This window comes from Numenius arquata, chromosome 10 (assembly GCF_964106895.1).
Source record: "Numenius arquata chromosome 10, bNumArq3.hap1.1, whole genome shotgun sequence".
Lineage (NCBI taxonomy): Eukaryota > Metazoa > Chordata > Aves > Charadriiformes > Scolopacidae > Numenius > Numenius arquata.
The window spans coordinates 40896672-40919313 of NC_133585.1; the positions used below are offsets into that span (position 1 = coordinate 40896672).

A 22642-nucleotide genomic window follows, 5' to 3' on the forward strand; every position below is an offset into this window, starting at 1 on the left:
GCAACGAGATCAAGTTTGCCTTTGCTGAGTTATTGTGGGTCTTGCGGATTGCCAAGATGCAGACACATCTTGAGACCAGGATGTCTCCTGATATCCCAGTCAGAAGACTGGGAACAGCAGCAACCACAAATCCAGCAAAATCCAGCTGCGGTACCATATCAACTATACAGCAAAAAAAAAAAAAGCCAAAAGCTTCAAGTAACCAACCGTAACTCACACCACTTAACAAATACAGCACTTGGTTTATTTTTTGTTCTCAACTGAAACAAGACTCAGTAGGTTCGTTACCTGCAACCAAAGTACTTCATCTCAAAAGTGAGCTTCCAGGCACAGAGACTTGCAGGAAGAAGTCTTCAGATGTACAGTATTTAATATCATACAGAGTACACAATAAATTACTATCTACATGCAACATACCTACAAAAAGTTACATACAATGTAAAAAAATACAGTATTTTCTGCTCATTTTTTGTTTTAAATTTTTTCTGTACATTTTTTAATTTACATTTTTATATACATTTTTGTAAACTTTTTGCATTTTTATAAAAATGAAATCACATAACAGTTATGAACTTACAGCACCGCTCTTACCATTCTAAAAACAACATTTGCATCTACAGAACAGCCTTTAGCTCGTTTGCTCCTTCATTTCTACTTTGGCACCAACACACTTCACACCATTATTCTGAGGCTAATTAGTCCACTTGCTACCTAGCCATGTTCTCAATATGGAAACACAATCATACTTCAATTTGTGCTTCAATAAAAAAGTTCAGAAAAAAAACCATTAGATTAACTACTTCATCAACATCACGTTGACTTGGTATTACTGCATTATGTCTACTTTTCCTGCACTAACTGCTTTACATAAGCATGCAAACAAGTTGGATTATGACTCAATCAATAACATGAATATACTGGAAAACAACTACAAGGGTTAAATATTAAAAGGAATGTAGACTTATCAAGATTTACCATGTTAATAAGTCTAAGCTAATACCATGGATTGAATTTTAAGATTTTAAACACACTGAAGTATACAATGTGAATTTCAATGTAAAAACATCTGTATTAACAAAAATATGAAATTACTCCCTGCCACACACTTTATACTATTCCTTAGTGAAAACTAGTATTGACTAGAAACCTCCTTCTTGCCATGCATACTCCTGAAATAGGGATTCCTGAAGTTTAGAAAAGCCAAGCTTTAAAAACAACAACAAAAAAATAATCCGCTTGGAGTATACAACTCAAGATCCATGTAAAGTGTTAAAGCAGTTTCGGCATTTGGCCCACTTGACAGTAAATTATTTCAGCCCGGTACTACATCTACACACCATTCCACACAACCAACCCAGCCAATCTGATCTAATCCCAAAATACTAAAGAGTGGAAGTGCCCTCAGGAGGACTCTAATCTAACCTGCTCAAAGAAGGGTCAGCGCTCAATTCAAACTGAGCTTGGAGCTTGGTCATCTTGAATCCTGAGAACCTCCCAGGACAAAGACTGCACAGCCCCTCTAGGTCCACTCCAACACTTGACTGCTCCCACAGAGCAAACTTCTTCCATTCACTGAGGAGTTCACACTTCAATTTAATCAAAGCTCCTCAATTCTTGCTCCATGCTTCTCAGTCAAGACCCTGAAATCACCTCCTCTTAAGATACCAAAAGGCTGCTGTTCAAACTCAAAGGCCACTTTGCCAGGCTGAATAAACTCATTTTGCTTAGCCTCTCCTCACAGCTTCTGTGCCCCAAAATCACTTAACCATCTTGGCAGCTTCCTGTTGGACTTGTGCAAGCTGATCAACACCTTGAACCCAGAACTGGACACTGTTTCAACTGAGAGTGAATGCCAAGTAAAGGGAGGAAAAAAACCTACTTCCCTTGATCTACTGGCTACGCTCCTGTTAACACAGCCCAGTACACCATCAGCCTTCACTGCTGCCAGGGAACACTAGTAACATGTTTAACTGCTAAGCATTTTGGACCACCAGGAACAGGACTACATTTATGCTTGTTTACAACAGAACTATACATTACCTTTTTTTGCTGAACTGGGGACCTGAATGGGATTTATCTTTTCTTCCTTAAAATCACAACAACGAAAAAAAAACAAGCCAGGCATTCAAAGCACTGATATACCACAGCAATTCTTGCCTTAATACAGTTTACGGATTACCACCTCATTTATTATTGCCAAAAGACTATGATGCATTAAAAAGCTCAGCCTAATACAATCAAGACTTAATGTTATTAAGACCGACAGTTAAGAGCTTGCCACTTTGTTTGAGGTTTGAGTTCAAAGAAGAAGGTGCCTTCCAGATCACTTGGAGGAGAACTGCTAAGGCTTTCTTCTCCGCTGCTCATATCTTCACAGGAGTCTTCACTAGAAGTAACAGTAGGAAAGGTAATTTTAACAAAGCACAACCCCTTGAAAGTGGCAAAGTACTCCTCAATGCTGTATTTCCTTGCATGCTTTTCTGCTCCTAGTGTAACATGCCAGATCTAAACGCTTCTCAGTGCTAAGGCTTGAATCATAACAAGGTACAATTTCCTTTCTCCCAATGCCAAAAACCTCCTACCAGCCAAGAAGCCAGTGTTCAAGATACCAAATATAAATTAATTCAGAAGACTTCAATGCTTTGTAAGCCTCCCTGTCTTTAAAAAAAAGGAATGCCTCCCCCACCCTGCAAAGCATTAGCAGAACTGTGACTGCAATGTTCAGAAAGTACTCTTTTTCTTCTTCTGTTTAAGATATAACTTAACTCCGCCCATATTTTCAAAGCTAGCAATTTTTTTTCCCAAGTAGTACTGAATAAGCCTAGTTATACAAAGTTGCCACTAACATTTCCAAAAAATAAGAATTCCCACCAAATTAAAAACACCTGGTATAAGTTTTACCAACCTCTCACTTTCGTTGTAACATCCACCCTCTGGTATAGTTGGCAACTCAGGAACACTGTAGTAACTGTTTTGTAGATTCTGGGCTGTACGTCTTGAAACAATCCAAACCAGCTTTTTATGATCAGGCTTGCAACATTCTGGAGAAGAATAATCTGCTAGGCATTTTGAGACCAGTTCCCTCCAGTAAAGCAGGTCACTATCACTTATCTGAAAAGCAAAAAAAGAACCTATTTAGTTTATTACACATGGGCTCTAAAGATAACCCCTTCCTCCATTTTACCTTCTTGGAAAAGACTCGAAAAAATTCCAGTCAAGATAAGCAAGTCATGACAGTGATACCTTTGTCAAAGTTTGGCTGCTTTTGAAGGTGAACTCCTATACCCCTCCTAGAAACATCCATGGTGAAGTCTGAGTTGACAGTTAACAGTTGCTGTTAACATTTTTATTTTCACTTCCAGAGGAAAAATGAAACCAGGATTATCCCATTTTAAAATGAAATAATCTCATACTTAAAGAACTACTTCCACCCCTCAAGAAACTGGGTTAGTTCAATTTGACTAAGAGAGTGAAAAAGCTTGTTTTAGACTATCAACTGATACAGTATGCAGCTACAAGCCATAAATCCTATGTTAGTTATTCTGGCAAAAAGAATAATCAGCTCAGCAGTCACTGTAGCCCTATCAACTGATTGGAAGTTTCTCTAGAACATACAGCTAGAACTGTACAAGCTAAATCAGCTGCTTGTTAAAGCATGTATTGTGTAGGCATGAGGTCAGCATTTCTTCCGATTTTATATATTTAAGCTCATGGGTTTTTTTAAACCATAATCCTTTTGCTTGCCAAGCAGCTGCCAAGATGTGCCAGTGAGAAATGACTACCTAACCTCATTCTCTAAGCAGCAGTTTTTTGCATCTGGCATTCCACCAAAGAAACCATGTTCCTTACGGGAGTTGCAGGCAGATGCTAAAAGACGCATTTCGTTGCTTATGTCAGCTGATGCCAAACAGGACCTGTAAAGATTGTACCCTGACAGCAGGGGTCCCTTAAATGTAGTATTGTACATCATTAACTGCACCAGTCCCAACAACTGCAAAGACAACCCACAGAAAGGAGTTACCTTAGAATGCTTTTGAACACGAAGAAGGATCTCAAACAGCTCAACAGATTTCAAAGTCTGAACTTCTAGAGTGAGAAGGCACAAGGCCAAGACAGATGGCTAGAAGGACAAAAACACATCGCTCAACATAATGTGAAACAAAACCTACTCAGAAGTCAAAGAAAGATTCTTCTACTTACTTTTGCTTTAGAAAAGACTAGACGACAGTTGCAAGCTTTTAGCTGTGCTTCCAATTTGTCAAGATTCAATACTTCTTTCCTGTAAGACACACAAGAGAAGCAGCATTTGTGTCAACAAGCATTCACTTGCCACAAAGTAAAAACTAAGGAGCTGCCTCCTCTACAGCTAATGCCATAATCATTTAAGAGACAACAAAAAAGAAAAACGGCTTAGCAAACATGTAGACCATCACCAACACGCAATTCAACTCACCTTTCTGAGGTATGACAGAGTACAATAGTATGGTACAAGTGCAAGAAGGTTAAGGCAGTAGTAGCTTTAAATTCAAAGTGCAACTTCTCTGAAATTATTTTTTCCATCCGTTTCAGGTCGGACACAGTGCATTTACATTGGCTGATCCGGATGATCTCATGAGCAGATGGAATATTGCATTCTTCTTCGACTACTCGGGCAGCCAGTTGGAAACAACAAACTCCAATGCAAGATAAATGCTTTGGTTTCACCTAAAAATAAGAGGAAGCACTATGAATACTTCCCCCCAATAAACACTGTGCTTAGCAAACAGCAACACCAACAGCTTACCCAGCCTCAGTGAGCTGTTTTGAACATTCACAGTTCACTAGAAAGAGAGATTTGTTTATCTCAACTAGGCCTGACAGTCAGCTCATACACCTCACCTAGTCAGAGCTGGTTTCATCACTTCAGTTTCAGCAAAACACAGCTGGCAGAGCCAATAAAGCACTATCGATCTGCCATAGCTAAGTCAGAGGAAGTAAAGTTCAACAGCTGAGCACCCTCTATTGAAAGAGCTCCACATCACTACGTAACAAATAAGCTGCAGTGAGAACTGCAATACCCCACTTCTCCAAGCAGCAGTGCTCATGTACCCTCATTTAAAGGCTACACAAATCCAGCCTGAACCTGTTCTAAGCAGTCCTATCCCTCCACAACTTGTTCCTACCTCTGCTATTCTCTCCCATGTACCAGTATAACGTTTTATGCAACCTCAGGGCCAGTCAGGCCAGAGAACTGATGCAACTTTCATTTTTCTGCCAACTTAATAATGGGGAACTGGTTTAGGTTCAAACTGTCTGCCATCATTTGGTGTTAGTTCCAGCACCAAGCTAAGATTTAACACAGTACCTAGAAATAGTCCATAATACAAATTGTTTCGTTCCTTCTTAATTTCTCCTTTCTTAGTCTATACCTACATGGTGAAGGGTACAGACTTCGAGGAAATAAACCATGCTGCTACTTGCCTTTAGAGGTAAAAAGAGGCCAATAGCATAAAACAGTTAGTAAATCACACCAGTGTAAGCTTATCTTTCATGCAAAACCTCAACTTAAAGTTTGTAAAGGAGGACTTCAGAAATGTTGCCAGCATAGAATGAGTAAATAGCCACAGTTATCTACTAGATCACAACCTTCCCCTTTTTGTCAGACAAGAAAACTCCCATATTCCCAGCTGACACTATAGCAGGTCCTCTGCCCCAAAATACCTTCATAAGAGCCAAGAATCTGTCCAGAATGTTAACAGCCAAAACAAACGTTTCAGTTGCAAAACCAAAAAAGTTGGTCAGACTCCATAGATCTTCCACCTTGGCGTTCCTTTGCCTTGGACACAGAGTATTTTCATTCTACAAGAGAAGCAAAGTCAGAATTATTCAGTGGCAGCAGTGATGAGTGCGACCACTCACTCCCCACAAGTCATCTTTTACTTAGATCAAAGGGAAGCAATTATTTTCTTCTGTAAATACTTAATTTCTCTTTACTTCAAAAAATTTAGATACTTGATACTCAAAACACACCCAACAGACAGATTCCAGCCAGGTCCTGAGTCTCACTGTTGCAATACCCAGCAAAACCACATTTCGAAGTACGCACTTGTTATTTTAAGACAATAGTTACCAAGTGTGTGCATACACAGTGACTCCTGACCTTACAGAAACAGAGATGACCAAACTCAGCTTATTCTCCTGTCTGCCTCCCTGTCAATATTTAAGCAATAAAAGTTCTGCTTTCAAAACAAACAAGCAGACTGATTTCAGAGACTTTTTTTTGTTAAACATTAGGGCCCTTTCAAAAACAACTCACAAGCATCCGAAGGAATGCAACCCTGCCCTAAACTCCATAAGGAACTCTGGTCATTAACGTGGAAAGGTTTATGCTTAGTTCAATTTTTGCTGTTAAGCACAGGGTGTTTCTAGGTTCATTTCCGTATACCTTGCTAAAGAAGAGCGGGTCATTTCCCCATTGTTAATTGCCTACGTGACATCCCAGCTTCCCTGCAGTGGTACAAGACACCAGTAACAAAGCTCCCAAGATAAAAACAATACATTCTCTCGGTTCTGTGTTCCAAGTTTAAACAATAAACACCTAAATAATTTACTTGCCCTGTAGGTCATAGTTCTTTGATAATGGAGTGCATGTTAATAAGTACAGATGAAGTCAAAGTTAAAACAAAAGGCAAGCGGTGTTTACAGAGGGAAGAATTAACTTTCTGAAGTTAAGGCGCATCTGTCTCCCTTGTAGCTCGGAGTTTTTTTTTTAAAAAACGTATTTCCTGCTCTAAGGAGCCTGCCTCATCCTCCTCCCGGTCCCCCCTCACCTCGGCGGCGCACTCGATGAGGCTGAGTCCCTTCTCTCGGGGCTGAAACCGCCCCTCCTGCTCCAGGTGCAGGTTCAGCTGCTTGAAAAGCCACAGCGCCTCGCTGCCCATCTTCTCCCCTGCCTCCGGAGCCTTCTACCTTCACGGCAGACAAAACACATCGTCAACAGCTGGCAGCTCACCCCCTCCCCGCCGGACGGCCCCTCAACCGCCTCTCCCCCCGGGGGAAGAACCCCCCACAGCACCGGGGAAGCGAACAAAGGGACCCCACAGAACACTTCAAGAAAGGGGCAGCCCGGCCCTGCCGGTACACTCACCCGGGATGGTGTTGAGGGGGCACCGGGCCTCCTCCGCGACCCTCACCGTTCGATTCCTCCGCGGCGGGGGGGGGGGGAGGCGAGCTCGGCTCCCCTCACCGCACGGACGCGGATCGACTCCGCCGCTGGCCCCACATCCAGGCAGGGCCGCCTGCGTCCCCGCCCGCGGCGAGCCCCGCTCGCCTCCCCCAGCGACTCACGGCGATGCCCACGGCAGCAGCACCATCGCCAGCCCCCAGCTGCTGCTGCCACCGCCGCCGCCGCCCCGGCCCCGCATCAAAATGGAGGCGGCGCCTCTCCGCCCCCTTGTTTTTGTTCTGCCGTCCCGCAGATGGCCCCGCGCGGAACGCTCCCGTCTAGACCCGGCCGGTGAGGCGCCGCCGAGAAGTAAAAGAGTCCGCTCGCATCCGCGCCCCCTAGAAGTGCCCCAAGAGGGCCCGGAGGTCACGGCACGATGTAACCGTCCGGCAGCAGCCCTGCTCGATAGAAAGCCAAGCGGAACCGCGCTTCTCCAAAGGGAGTGCTAGGTCCCAGCGGACGGAGACAAGAAAGAGTCATCTCACTCCTTTAAAGGGACTCGGAGCGGCTGCCCTGTTTTAAAAAGTCCGCCCAAAATCTCCCCCGCTCTGATTGGTCCGCGCTCCCCTGCCGCTGATTGGCCGGCAGCGCGGCTCTCCCGCCCCTCCCCTTCCCCACCCGGCTGAGTGTTGTTTACCGGCGGCGATTGGCCTCCGAGCGAGGCTGGGTCTCTCCGGATTGGCCAGGCGCGTTCTACCTCTGCCCCGCCTACGGCTCCGGGCCTTAGCAACCGTGAGGGAGCCCCGCGAGGTGATGGCGGAGGGGCGGTGGGTCCCAATGGCAGGAGCCCAACGGTCCCTGGGCTCCACAGCGAAGTGCTGCCGGCGACACCCGTCGCTAAGCCCCCGGGAAACACCGCCCGTCCCCACAGCTATCCCTCTTGGTAATTAAAGGATAAAGGCAAACGCTGCCCCGAGGTGAGCGGCCTCAGGTAGTCGGTGTGGGACCCCTCTCCTCGTGCTCTTTGTGTGTTCAGGACGCCCATCTGTGTTTAAAAGCCCCATTTAAAAGCGTCAAACTTTAAAAGCTTCGTTTGGAAAGCTTCAAGAGACGAATTTATTTACGGTCTGGTGTTTCAAGAGCTTTTAGGATGCGTACTTCCACGCTTCTCTTCGTAATCGCAGTCCATTTGTGGGGAGTGTGAATCCGTGGTGTGAGGCTTCAGGTAGAAGAGGGCTAACGGGAGCAGCTGGCAGCTGTGCTGGTGCCTATCGACCCCCAGCAGATCGCTCCTCAGAGCTCGCATCAAAGGGCTTCTCAGCCTGCAGCTTAAACGGAACCCTCATGACAAGATAAAACGGGATCTCACCAAATACATCATTGTCTGGAGGATTTGTGGGGCTGTTTCAACACGTTCCACGTTCTGTCTATTTTTCGTGGACAAACACAAAGGAACAAATATCATAGGACAAAACCAATGAAACCACAGTGACTCGTGATGTGTACGCACTGGAGACAAAAGTCTGTGGTGGCGACTCCAGGAGATTAGCATTTAGTTTGATCTAGTGAGGTTCCGCTGTTTCAACAAACATAAAATGTTTATTAAATGTCGCAGTCTGGAAAAATAAGCCGCCTTCTCTACAAAACAGTCGGCAATGTTGCTATGCCAATCTCTATTTCTAGGCACAGTTCCTGTCTGCTATGCCAGCAATGATGGCCAACAATTTCTTCAACTTTATTTTGATGACAAGCACTCTTAGATTCCCATAAACATGCACAACTTTTCCTGGGGATATTCCTGACACAGGCCAGCGCTCTTGTAGGTACCATCAGATATATCTCAGCACCATTAAACACAGCATCCCTGCAAGGTCAATGAACTGGCATGGCAACTGATTTTTTTTTTGTGGGATAAAAGCAGTTTTAGGCTGCAAAGTAAGAGTTGTGGACCTGCTCCAGTTCGAACAACGCTGATTACTCGTAATGGAGTTGACTTCAGACTGACTCCTTGCAGTGGCGTCATCTAGGTGATGTTTACAGGATAAGGCTCTGAGCTCCAGTGTCTGTTATCCAAATGCTCTTGGCAGTCAACGCTTCTTTTTTTTTCCCCCCACATTCCAAAGCGTATCTTGCCATCACAGAGATAGAGTATGGATGTTCTTCCTCCTCCGACTGCTGTATTAAGCCACATAGTGGAACATATGTTTCAGTTTACTTAGCAAAAAAAGGTTCATTTTGTAAACACATAGCACAACAATTCTAAAAATGCTAATTCCAACATCTACTTGAACACATACATTGCTTTCCCTTTACTAATTTAAACCTAATAGAACACTGAAAAATTATCATTCATACATCATGTAATTTGAGGGGAGAAAATCTGCTGTAAGAGCATGGCTCAACAGTGCTTTCTCTGCAGCCCTGCAGCAGAAGGACTCATTTTCTACATTAGGAGAGAAGGATCCCTGCCCCGTCTTTGTTCCTCTGTAATTAACTGATCTGTTGCAAAGAGCTCAGTAGGATTGAGAAATAAAAAAAAAACAAAACAGAAACCCAAACCCCAGGGAGCCTTACTATAAATGAAGCACTCATCAGCTTTGGGATTATAAACAGGGAAAATTAGTCTGCTGCCTGTGCTGTCTGGACCTGGCCAAGCAATCAAGTGTTGTCGGCAAAGGAAGAGTTGTGGTAAGGTATAGAAATAAAATCTGGTTGGTTTTTCAGGTTTTTTTTTTCACTTATACAAGGAATAATTTTCTTTCAATGTGGTGTTTATTTGTGATTAAGGGAAGTGTGTATGTAGGGGAGAAATGAAAAGTGTTTCCAGTATTATGAGAAAACACAATTTATCTATTCAGTAACATGCTGTGCTTTACGGAATAGCAATTCCTTCCTGACATTCTTTGGGAACCTAAAGATGCAGTAAGTGAAAATAAAGTTATAAATCCCTTAGCTACAGATGCTATAGCACTTATTGTTTAGAAACAGTGACGACAGCCTTTGAGAGGGGAATTCTTGAGTTACGCTGAACCAGAAGGCTGGTGTAAAAGCAACAAGAAAAGGAATGAAAACTGGAGGAAAACCCATCTGAAATTTTTTGGGATCCTAATGAAAGTGAAGATTTATACTGAGGCATTAACCTCTGCAAGACAGATTTTAAACTAAATAAAAATGTGTTGTGATGTGAGACTTTCCGCTGCCATCAAATTAAACAGATATTATTTTCACTAGCCTTGCTAAACTGCCTTCCAATATGGCTTGGCAAAACTTGTCCTGGCATGTCTGCACAGCAATTCATTGGCAATAGTTATGGATGGCTAATAGCTGTGTATCCACTAGCAGGTGATGATATCAGAGATGTTAATTGGGCCTTGTGGCATGTGGACTTCCAAACTGAAATAGGATTACAAACCTTCATGATTAAGGGACAAGCAGTAATTAACACTAGACAGAAGCAGTCTGCTCACTGCAGTTGGACTCCCAGGTAAGAACAATAGGGGTCACTTAGAACAATAGTTTTCTCTGAACCGCTTAACCAAAGAGCTCCACAGGCTTTACAGCCAGTAATTAATCTAAGTGTCCCACTGCTATCCCATTATACTGGTATGGAGGACAGCAGCACCAGGAAAGCAGCAGCGCTGAAAACTGGAAGGCAGAAGTCACAGAGCTGTGACTACTACTCTTCCCATAAGACCCAGCTGCTGCTATATGGTAATTAGGGGCTTAGCACCTAATTCTAGGGGAAAAAAGTGTGTCTAGCTTGGCCAACATCCTTGTTTTCTGCAATGATGGGAGAGACAACAGCTCATGCGTGAATTAGCATTTTCTTCAAACATAATTCAAGCTTATATGAGAATATAGGTAAAGTATCAGACATCAAGAGAGCCTGTGGCAAATGAGATTAGCTCTAGAATCCTTTCCCCCCTTGAGAGCTGCTTATTCTTTCATAACTCCTTAAGAGGCATCATATGAAAAAAAAAAAATCTTTGTTTTAATTAAATGGGATGATTTGACAGTTTGGTGTTTTCTGTTTAACTGAGGGGAGTAAAAGTAGGTTCTTTAAGCAAATAAAATAACCTCAGTGTGTACATTTTATTTTTATACAGAAGTATACATATAAGAAAACACATGTACAAGGCTACATACATATGTATATGTATACACATATATATGTATGTATCTGAGAAATATTTTGCAGATTCTGTTGCTTTTGGAGGCAATGAGACCAGCGTCTGGTGATAAAAGATACCAAAATTGAAGCCTTTGCATTGGCTTCCCCTCTTCAGGCCCTTTGTGAGGGAACCAGTCTAGGAGATGAAATGATTCATAGATCTGCCAGAATTTAAAACTTGTTCCTCTGAGAGAAGCCCCTAAAGGCGACTGGCATTTGATCCTCTAGGAGCCATGGGAGTAAATGTCTCCACTGGGAACAGCTCTTGTCTGCAGTAGAGAGGAGTGTAATTTCACACTTTTCACCTTGTGCTCATGGAAGTTGGTCAAGTTCAGAATTCATAAATAAATGAATTTATTCAGATTTATTACGTGCTTCCTAAAAGATGGAAGGAGAGCAAGGCTTGTCAATCAAGGATTAATGTAAATATAAGTCTGGTGTTGGAGAAAAGGTTCACTGGCAACACGAACAAATCTAGAGACAAGCAATGGCAGTGTGTGCATGTCTGTCTCAGTCACCACACCCCGAGTTCAAAATAGCTGTTGAAATTAGGAAGGGAGGGTGCAGAAAAAAGAAACCCATCTTGTTTGCTCAGGAGAAGGGAGCTATACTTAGCAGAAATTATTTTGAGCCAACAAGACCCAAACACAAATCAATGGAAACTTAATAAGTTTAGGACAGACTGTAAACTGTTAGAGATTGTGATTTCTGTCTTGCTCCTGCAACATATGGCAAACCAGTGCAGAAATAGCATCTAACAGTGTTCATGGGTAGGTGAGAGGAATTTCCATGACAGGAGGAAACTCACCACAAAGGGAAACGCAAGTTAGCCTACACAAGAACATTCATAACTGCACAGCTGTGCTGTTTAGGTATATTGCTTTGTTTTGCAAAGGCAGAGTTTACTTGCTGTTTTTTTTTGATGGGCACCCAGAAACGCTTTTCCGATGCATCCAGAGAGTAGAGCCTGGAAGTGCTGTTTGCTGGGATCTTCGTTAAGGCACGAGGCCTGCCACCTGTGGCTGACTGCAGGGCACCTTCAGCCAAGCAGCTTGCATTTTTAGGACAGGCCAGCTGGAAAGAACCCTGGTTGTATACAGAGCTGGTTATATAGACCCTAGAACTCCAGTGTATATTTAAAGGAAGCATCTATCATTCTTATACATGTTATAGATATTTACATAAAATTATCACAGAATCACAGTGATATGTATCCATTTAAGCTGGTATAAAGCTGCTGTGTACTAATACCATGTACTTTGTTTACTGAAAAAAACAGCTACTGTATTTATATGATTATATTATACAATTATATCAGTGTAAGTACCCCTATACTAGCAGAGCTGCATCAAAGTCCTGGGGCAAGAGGAAGTGTGTCTGTATAACTTACACTGCAAAACTCCCTCGTATAAAGAAGGCCAAACTACAGCTAACCACCAAGGGAGCAGCATCAGACTTCTAGGAGATGAAATGTTGATGCGAAGCACTGAAGGAACTACTTCAGACGTCCATTTTCACTGCCTCGATTAACATTTGGTCTGTTTTCATCCAATTTATGCTGTTTTAATGCAGTGTTCTATTCCCCACCCATCTGATCTGGTTTCATCAGAAGCACTTTTGACATTAAACTGTCTCAGAAGGCATTTCTGAATCCTCTCTGACAACAGAGAAACCTAACTTTTTGCTCCCAAGATGAGGTTACTGGAAGAGAGATCAAAAAATCTATTGGAAAACAGATCTTTCCTAGAAAATGTTCTTATTCCCTGGACAGTAGCTGGCATAAAACTTGTAAAACAGAGCTAAAAACTAAATTGCTTGCAGTGCTAAAATCTTGATTCATTACGGAAATTCCAAATCTTCACTGAGAATTTTCACTGATGAAAAAGGATTTTGCTCCAGGAATAACACCGTGGACAGGCCCCTGTCTATTATTTCCCAGCTCTGAGCAAGCCCATGTATGGTATGCTGATAGCCACAGAATTCCATGATGCCTGATACCGAGAGAGCGGAGCATGAGGAAGTGGCTGAGAGTGAACAGCATTTTTGGGCAAGACTGATTCTCCGCCTGTGTTGTCATGAAGACCTCTCTCTACACAGAGCTGAAAAGATCTAGAGTGGCGTTACGGAGCTAACTGCGAAGCTTGCAAGCACAGTGCCCAATGCAACCTACTTCTGTAACGTCACCAAATCTCATTTCGGAGGCCTTTGGAAATAGCTCTGGCATGGGAAGAGGAAGAGGGAACTAGACCCCCACACCTGTGCAAACCCTCACGTAAAAAGGGTGACAAGGGGAAGGCAGTCGTGGATGACTTCACCAGCGCCACGTCAAGAATATTTGCAGTTTTGTTGCTCACGGGTTGTTGTTGCCCCACCTTGTTCAAATTCCACTCTCTGTGCACTGATAAAAAGGAAGGAACCAGGAAAGACTCCAAATCTGTGACACGTTTCATCACTTACCCAGTGAATACAATTATTATTCATGATTTCTGTGTTGAGTAGGTTTAGGTTCCCTTTGTATTAGTCCCCTTGCAGCTCCTTTGTGAGCCGGTTCAGCCTCACTGATTTCCATTACAGCTATTGTCAGAAATCTATATTGCATCTTCATGTCCATTAAAATATTGCTTCCTGTCTTTTTTAGATAATAATATCAGATGCATATATCAATTTTCTGCAGGAAGACATTGCAGGCAGTATTTGTAATGGCAGCTGAAGATGCAGACCCAATTCTGATCCCACTGACATTGTTGTGCAGCGAGACTAATCTTTTAGAAGCCAATAGAATTACACCAAATGCCTGAGCAACGTGCTTCAGTGCTTTTATGGCAATAATTTGCCTTCAGTGCAAGTTAAATTGTCTGAAAGGAAGCTGTATGTTTCAATAACCTTGTGCTTGTCTAAGCATGACCATGTAACTAGCAGTTTGCATAAAGGTCTCTTTTAGTAACGATTTGTTACTGGAAGGTGTGTTTCATTCACTGTATATTTTTGTCATTTATTTCAAGTGGGTTCTTTTATTTAATTGACAAGATAATTCTAGGCAATATTGTACTTAAGGCTTTTTAAAGTATTTTTTTAGAAAGGTAGTTGTGCATAATTTCAGAAGGCATTTTCAAAATCATAGGGATTCTGCATAAATGGAATTTAAATGAGTCATTAAAAGTTAAACCAAGGAAAAAAGAGCAGTCACCTTTCTGACGGTAGAACCAGGCAGCTGTTGAGTAAAATGATTTGCTAGGAGGCATTCAGTTACGAGGACTGGGAATGGATATTTTAAATTTATTTTCAGAATTTACATGGTGCAAATCCATGTTGTGTAACTTGGATTAAACACTAAGAAAAAGACCCTTTGCACAAAGCATCCATGAAACAACAGGAAGATACTTCCATCTTGATTTCTGTTTTTCAGTCATGCAATGCAAGTATCATGAGAGAAAATAGGTAAAATAGCAAAGTATAGATGTTCTGTACCACAGAGCTCATATATGGCTATTGGGAGAGGATGTGATGGATCACACGTTGCAACTTACACTTCGTGGGGTCTGAGCAGAAACCCTGCCTCAGTATCAGTCAGTGACAAATTTCTGGCCACCAGTCAGATATCCCCCCTCATTTCTCATCATGCCACTCTCTGCTGTGTTACCAAAGACATTCTCAATTCTTTACACACTCGCTTTTCAGATTATCCAGTCTGAGTTCTTGAATGCAACAGGCCATTACATTTCAGTAAGCCCACATTCCAATGACCCAGGCTTAATTTGAAAGCCTCAAGAGATGAAAAATCCCTTAATTATCTGATGTGCTGTGAACAAAATACATCTCATTGGCCTTTCCCAGGGTTTCTTAAGTTTACCTTCTTGTATATCTTTTCTTAAAATTGAGTTCTTTGTCTTTTATACTCTGCATAGTGATAATCATTAACTGTAAATAAGAAATAATGTCAGCCTGTATATTCTTCCTTTTATCAGACTATAAAAACACAGACTGTCGCAAATTGTCACAGATGGAAAGTTTTTTTCAACTGTAAGTGTAAAAAAAGTCACCCTTCAAGTCTATTGCATCGGTTATTCTTACTCAAGTAACTAGCAGTTGGAGTTCTGGCAGAGTCTGCCAATCTTATTCTACTCCCTGTGCCAGAAATGGAATATTCCATTTTTCTCCTTTCTTTCCAAACAGTAACTGCCTTTAGTCGTTTCATGTCCATTGGTGCATAATCTCCTTCTCATATTTCCCAATAATAATTTATACTTTGTTTCACAAGATTAATTGCTCTGTGCTAGAGTGAACAGAGATGTACAAATTTCCATGCACACTACCACAGATGTTTTCCAAGTAACAGCTGCAGAAACATTTCCAGCATAGTTCTATCTTAAGCTACCATATCCAGGCACATTTCACTAACATACTCTTGATACTTGCCAGAAGAAATAATTCAGATGTACTTTCTCAGATGTACAGTCAGTAGGTAGCTCTGCCTGTCTGGAAATATCTGGGTCTAACTCAGGAGTTCAAACTGCCTAACCTTGCATTTAGGATCACATATCACACAGTTCCCTAAATACTTACAGAGCGTGCAGAAAATCCTCCAACACCTTACCTAATCTGTGTCTGCTCTCTTCCTGCTGTCACTGCACCCTGTGGCAAAGCTCCTATCTCCTTCAATGGAAGAAAAGCCAAGCCTTAGCAGCAGGGATTCCAGAGCAAGGACAGGAAATGAAGCCTGCTGTATCCAGTTTTGCTGCAACCCTTCTTCTATGCAAAAAAGCATCAGCAAACATGATCCTGACTCACACAGAGACGTACAAGTCACTATGTTACTGGGCAGCAAATTATCCATTTAAAAAGGCATGTATAAATGTGTCACAGAAATACTAAACATTTTGCAAAGCTATAAACTCCTATAGTGCTGATATGAACTCTCTAGGACATAAAATATCCAATTATAGAAGATGATGTCTACAGTGAAGCATAACCACAGTCAGGTAATTAACGTGAACTGCCTTTAAGTAGTCACATGGAGAAAAGAAAGGAACTTTTATGTTCTGGAAGGGAAAAATGTAAGAAAACCTGTATTAAATGAGCCAGAGAGAATGAATTTCTAAGGTATTGTTACTCACATTTTCTCCCTTCCTGAAGACCATGATAAAATTGCTATAGCTGAAGGCTTGTTTGGAGAAGGTATGCTCAAGAGTACGCAGCTGTTGTTATCTTGATTTACCTTGATGTCTGTTCCCATGCACTTACCCATGGCCTTTGTTACACGCAATGTGGAAAACTATTCAACCTCATTTAACTTTGAAATTAGCCCTGCTCTGAGCAGGAGCTTGGCCTAGAAAACCTCCAGAGGTCCCTTCCAACCTCAGTTATCCTTCAATTTTATGACTATTTATTGCAGTTAACACCTCTGCGTTTCTAATGCCCATAATGCCCATTTACTTATTGATCTTGGATTGTGAAAGTAGGTCATTTTCTGCTTCTCCTGTACTGCCGTATTGCCACTCTCTTTTGCTTCTAGCACTATTAAGTAAAGCCATAAGAAATTATATTGTAGTTTAGAAAGTGATTCAAGAAAACACGTCTCTTAAATCAAATTACACAAGAATTAAACTCAATGGCAGAGGATGACTATTTGAAAAAAGTTTTTCAAAAATTGGGCACCATTTTATCCTTTAGAAGGGCAGGTCAAAAAAGTTTGGATACAGACAGTTAAACTAAGAAGGATTTTTTTCCCTATAGTAATTTGGATTCAGGCACGCAGATCATAGACATGAAACAAAATTAAGGAGAAATGTGCATGAAATATTACTATCAGCGTTCTACCGTATCATTCACACTGCCAATACTGAAAGGGTAAAATTGGAAATGCTGTAGAGAAGGAGATAAATGTCTATCTGCTGTTGGTGTTCTCGCATGTTGCAACATGCATTTCTGACAAGCCGTCTATTTTTTAGCAAGAACGACTGATTTGCAGGTGCAATCCCTATGGTTTGCACAGGGAGGGACACAGTCTGAAGGCTTTACTATTACCAAGTTGAATGGAATAGATTAGAACATTTTCCAAAGAGTAAAGCAAAGTGCAGAAAATAATCTGTTCTGGTTGAGAAAATTATATTATGGGGCCATTTATTTAGTAAAAATAAATCAGGTTAAAAGGTTAATTTAGTGCCTGCAGTTCTCCTCTCTGAATTAATCACTGAACCTGAAAGAGGTATTTCAGTTGCTAAATGTAAGCATATATTTCACCGTTCTGGATGAAAGCAGAGGTTTGTCTCAGTGTTTCAAGAAGCTCTGTGGTGGGAACAGATAGTAAGGGAATCTTCTTCAGCTCAAATAGCAGGGTTTGTTTCCCTAGTAAATAATTTATATTCCTGCTGTTAGGAAGACGTTGTGAGAGACTGTCAGAAAGCAGCGCAGTAACAGCTATGAAGTCCTAAGAGGCTGTGGAGATGTTACACTTGATCTGGCTCTCCTGTGATTCAGCTTAAGATGATTTCTGATGTCAACAGACTTCTTTTAACATGCGATTCTGTGGACTTACAGTAAAAACCAAGTGGCTGCATACCTGAGAGGCTGCCTCTCCCTGCATGACAGGTGATAGCTTCTGATAAGGGAGAGCACTACAACTGACAATTGATTTAAAATAGATGGAATAGATTGCACAATTGCACAATTTGTTGCCTGTATGTGCTACATGCAGCCAGGACTGCTCTTTCTGTAATCTTTATTAAAAAATGGTATCCAAGACATTTAGTGCAAGCTATTTTATTTTATTGTTAAACATGTTTGGGTTTTTTTTTTTTCTCTAAAGCTGACGAGTATTTGGACAGGGAATTTACATTGCTTTTTTTTTTCTCATCTGTTTTGGAAAAATTAAACCAACGTAGAGTACTTTGGAAAGGGGGCATGCTTACTGCTAGTCTCTCTTACTGGCCAGATGCTTCTTCCTGTTCCATGCCAGGACAACATTTTTGCTTCAGTTTCATGCATGGAACAGCTGAATTCTGCTTGTGAAACTGAAGCCAGGGTTTGTCTGTCCAGCTGCAGTGGAAATCTACATTTTAAGCTGAAAGAAATGAAGGAGACTGCATCTAGTTCCTTTTTTCCTTTGCCACATACTTCAGGAATACTATTTTTTTTCAAAGGGCAATTCATTATTGCCTGTAGCAACAAGCATAGCTAATATAAGGTAGAACAGTCTTGTAATTTTTATGTACTGACTTCCACACTACTTACTTGGAAAGTTAGGATTCCATTGATTGATTCATTGCACAGAAAGGGTAAGATTTGCAAAAATAACTAGCGATTTTGGATAGGTCAGTTTTCACAGAGGTCAAAGACAGTTCAGTGCTCAAACCCATTTCATTCCTCTTTAAGAGTTCCTATGTGCTGAGGATTTTTATTTGATGAGCACTTATTCCCAGGAAACTGGGATAAGTCTTGTCAGGTAATTTCACCATGAACTATTTTTTAGGATTCTCCTCATTGCCTTCTGTTGCTTTTCCCAATGTTCCAACAATACTGTTTTGCAAACTATGCTTCTAGACAAAGAAAACAGTCTAACTTTCTTTGCAGCTTTTGAAAAATGGCTTCCTGAGAGTCTGTTTCATTCCAGGCTTTGAAAAAAGGAGTTCCCACCAAGAGAAGTCTTTCTGAGCCCTGAGTAAGCCTCAGTATGATATTTCTCCAGTGCTATCAGCATACAAATCTCTCCTGATTGCTTCGATGAGCACTCAGATGTCTCTGTGAGGATTTCCTCTACCAACGGCCCAAGCTCAGCCTGCCCTCTGGGCAGGCAGCAGAGATGCTCCAGGCCCTTCCTCTTTTGTGATTAACATGACTTCAGACGAGAGCTCTGCTGCTCACCAAATTTTATGCCTGAGATCGGTTTGGAAAAGAACAATAGGACTTTTTAATTAACTATTTTTTTTTAAGGTTTAGGTTTTTTTCTTTAAACCAACATCAATATTGCCTTCTCTGGGCTAATCAAAACTTGCTTGCTATTTTAAAGATCTCAGGTTAGCAATAAATATAGATAAGTTACATAATGGTTGGAGTCAAAGCACAAACACAGGAATAACTAGACTTACTCTGCCCCAGTAGACTGAACTCTGACCAGCTAAATCCAAGCAGCAATTATTATTAAAAGTTTGCACATCTCTAGCCCCTCGGGATATTCAAATGCTTTACAAAATATTTTAATTGAGCCTCACAACCAACCTGACATGAGGGTAAATTTATCCTTGTTCTAAAGCTGCTGTCTGCATACATATTTGAACTCATCAAGCCTGCTTGCCTGTGCTGGACTTTGTGTGCACATAAGTTGGGTGGATATGAAAATTAGTATTAACCTTTGCATATGTGGGTTTAACTGACTGGTCAGAAGTCATGCAGTGAGTAGCGCTTGGGTCTCCAAAGCAGAACACAAAGCCAAACCACACCACCATCTGTTTTTTCCCTCTGAAGGGTGTTTAAACAGTGCAGATGTCTGCTACAAAGATACACGTCCTCGTTCCCTTTTCCACATACTGGGATTTGGCTGTGAGACCTGTAGCAAGAAGAAAGAAGACTTTCCCTCCACTCAGCAGAAGTAAAATCAGGCATTGTGTAAGGTGAAAGGCAGGTACCACAAATTCCTTATATGTGGGATTTTCTTGTTTCTTTTCTGTGAGCCCCTTGCACGAGTCCACTGTACCCGCTGCCTGTGCCCATGCAGTTGTCCTGTCCAATTTCTTTAAAATAGACATGCTTCACTTCCCCCCGTGGGGATGAATAGGCCTTCTTGCTGCTGTGGCATATTTCTTCCTTGGCTGACATGGCACTTGGGGTCTCTATACTGTTCCAAGGTGTCAGATTTTTGTACAGTGCGTCAAGTCCCTGCATGCAGAACACCTGCTTGTAATGGTGCAATGGCCGTTCTCCAGGTGCGTTTCATTACATTCACCAGGTAAATTTTTTTCCCTAGGTTTAACATAGCCTCTTTTGCTTTCTCTCTGGGCCACATAGAATTCTCGCTGGTTGCCTCCATCTCTTTCTCAGCAGTCTCTCTAAATCCCTTGACCTTGGCAGCCACTTACTTATGGCAGCCTGCCCGCCATAACCCTCAGCTGCTCTAGGCACATGCTGTGTCTTTCTTCTCACAGCATGTACAACTGTGCTGCTGTTTTGACCCCTGGGTGGTTGTGCCCAGACCAAGGCCACCTCCTACAGAAGGCTGGAAGTAGTCCTGGGAGACCTTGCCTTCAACTGACCACCCTACTAGGAGAACTTGCTCTGAGGTCCCTCCTGTGCCAGGTGACTTACTCCTCAGTCTCCAGGATTTCCTTCGGAAGGAGTATCGATCCTGTAGCTGACTAGTTTATTGTGCTACTTTCAACTCAGTCGGGTGCTGCCTCAACTGACTCTTCCTACTGTTCCTGAGGATAAAGGGCTGTAATTGGACATATCCAGCTAAAGGCATATTCAGCACAAGATTAATAAAAGCTACTCTGTTGCGGTATGTTAGCATTAGAGGTTCCTGCCAAACCATCAGTGCTACTGTCTGCCGGTCTGAGGATGTGCCACACCACCTCAGGCTCCCAGCACTGACATGCGGAATGTTCCGGGAAGGGCCCTGACGGAAATCCCTTGAGCAGATAGTCAGAATTTGCAAGAACTGCTGTAACTGCATGAGCGGGACAATCTCGGGATGGTGTCTGTCAGACCTCCAGCAAGAATTTCCCAGCTAGAGCATCAGCTCAATTATCTTCACTTGGTCACTGCCAAAAACCACCAGTGGGCCAACCACTTTTGGAAAACAGTAACAGCTGTAAACAGACTTCTGAAACACTGATCCTTAAGCTATGAGACCCAGAAGAATTAGAATGAAACCGGGAAAGCTAGATGAAATTCCAGTGGGGCTTACCCTTCTCTGCACCTTCTTAGTTCTAAAAGGCATATCCTATTTCAAGATGAAAAGGAAGAAAAACGGAAGGGAGGAGCACACAGAAGTTGGGATTTGAAGAGCAGTTCACTCTAAGCACAGAGGAGTTTGGTTGCTGGAGCAAAAATAGCCTTTCTTTTCAGTCTTGCAAGTGTGGCCCGAGAGTTACTAGAGAAAGGGTTAAAAATGCTTATGACAGATGAGTTTTTAGCAAACTGATTTGGAGTTAATTTGTCAGGAAATAAACAGAAAAAAAAAATTCTTTGCTCTCTCTACGCTTGATTTATGTCACTGTGCTTATTATCTCTAGAGGAAATCCTCCTTTGTGTGCTGTCTGAACAGCTAACAACTACAGATACTGGAAGGAGTTTAAAGAAAATGAGCTGCCTTTGCTCTGAACTTCTTGCTTTTATCTGCTAGTTTCAACCTCTAGTGCTATAGCAAGGTTTTGCCACTCTTCTTCCCAGAGCCAGGATTTTCATGCAAAGTATTTATTCTGTTCCTGGTCCTTACAATATTATAACACACCCCCAGCCTCCTCAGGAAAATAAAAGAAAAAAAAAAAAAAAAGACTTATGTTACAAAAAAAAAATTGAACACTCACAAATCTAGTTGTCCAGTTCTCTTAAGAGGAGCTGACAAAGGAATTACATGGAGCTGCAAGGAAACATCCCGGCTTCCCTGTCACTTCTGGCATCTCTGTCAACGGGGCCAGAGGGGACGAAAAGGGACAACCAGCACCTCCTGCCAGTCTTCGTGCTGGGGAAAGGCCTAAGGAAGCAAATAAACCACGGAAAGAGTAAATTCCTGTTTGCATCTTGCAGTAAATAAGGCAACTCTGGCGACAGGGAGCTCTGTCCCAGCAAACACAGACACGGTACAGACATAAAAGCAGGGAGAGCTCGACGCTTTTGCCCAGTGTCCGCACAAGAAGGTGTTTGTAAATAAACGCCTTTCCTCGTTGTTTCGCGAGTGCTTTAAATTAGACCGAGACTGGGAGCGTCCGGCTGGGCCCCCTCAGCGCCGGCCACCCTCCCCACAGCCGCGCAGGCGCCGCGGAGGGACGGCAGCGAAGCGGGCCTAACTGCACTACCTCCGCGCGATCCTTCCGCTGGGCGGCCCGAGGAAAAAGAGTCCGTCCCGCTCCGCTCCTTCCCTCCCAGCCGCCTGCCGGCGGGCTCCGCGCACCGGACGGCCACGGCGACCGGCGAAGCGGCGGCGGTCGGGGGGAAGCGGCGCGGCGGGACCGAGCCCGGCCACCGCCGAGGAGCCGCCCCCCCCGCCCCTGCCCGGCGTTGTCCCCCCCTCCGGTGGTGCTGAAGGCCAACGGCCGCCGCGCGCGCCGCGCCCCGCCCGCGCGGGAGGCGTGGCCGGGCTGAGGGGAGGCCGCCCCGCCGGCCCTTCTTTCCCT

At 42.8% G+C, this 22642-nt stretch overlaps 1 protein-coding gene and 1 long non-coding RNA gene across 2 annotated transcripts; both read right to left on the bottom strand.

Moving 5' to 3' along the window:
• Window positions 1-224: 224 nt before the first annotated feature.
• Window positions 225-7399, bottom strand: CCNG2 (cyclin G2). The gene is made up of 8 exons (XM_074154687.1): window positions 7127-7399; window positions 6810-6948; window positions 5701-5838; window positions 4454-4704; window positions 4201-4279; window positions 4022-4120; window positions 2906-3111; window positions 225-2386 (listed from the first exon to the last, which is right to left on the bottom strand). Exons 2-8 carry the CDS (start codon window positions 6918-6920, stop codon window positions 2254-2256), a joined length of 1017 nt encoding a protein of 338 aa, XP_074010788.1. The 5' UTR covers window positions 6921-6948; window positions 7127-7399; the 3' UTR covers window positions 225-2253.
• Window positions 7400-8234: 835 nt separating this feature from the next.
• On the bottom strand, window positions 8235-22565 carry LOC141469597 (uncharacterized). The gene is made up of 3 exons (XR_012463463.1): window positions 22325-22565; window positions 21836-22002; window positions 8235-9319 (listed from the first exon to the last, which is right to left on the bottom strand). It is a non-coding gene; the product is annotated as an uncharacterized lncRNA (long non-coding RNA).
• Between the last annotated feature and the right edge of the window lie 77 nt (window positions 22566-22642).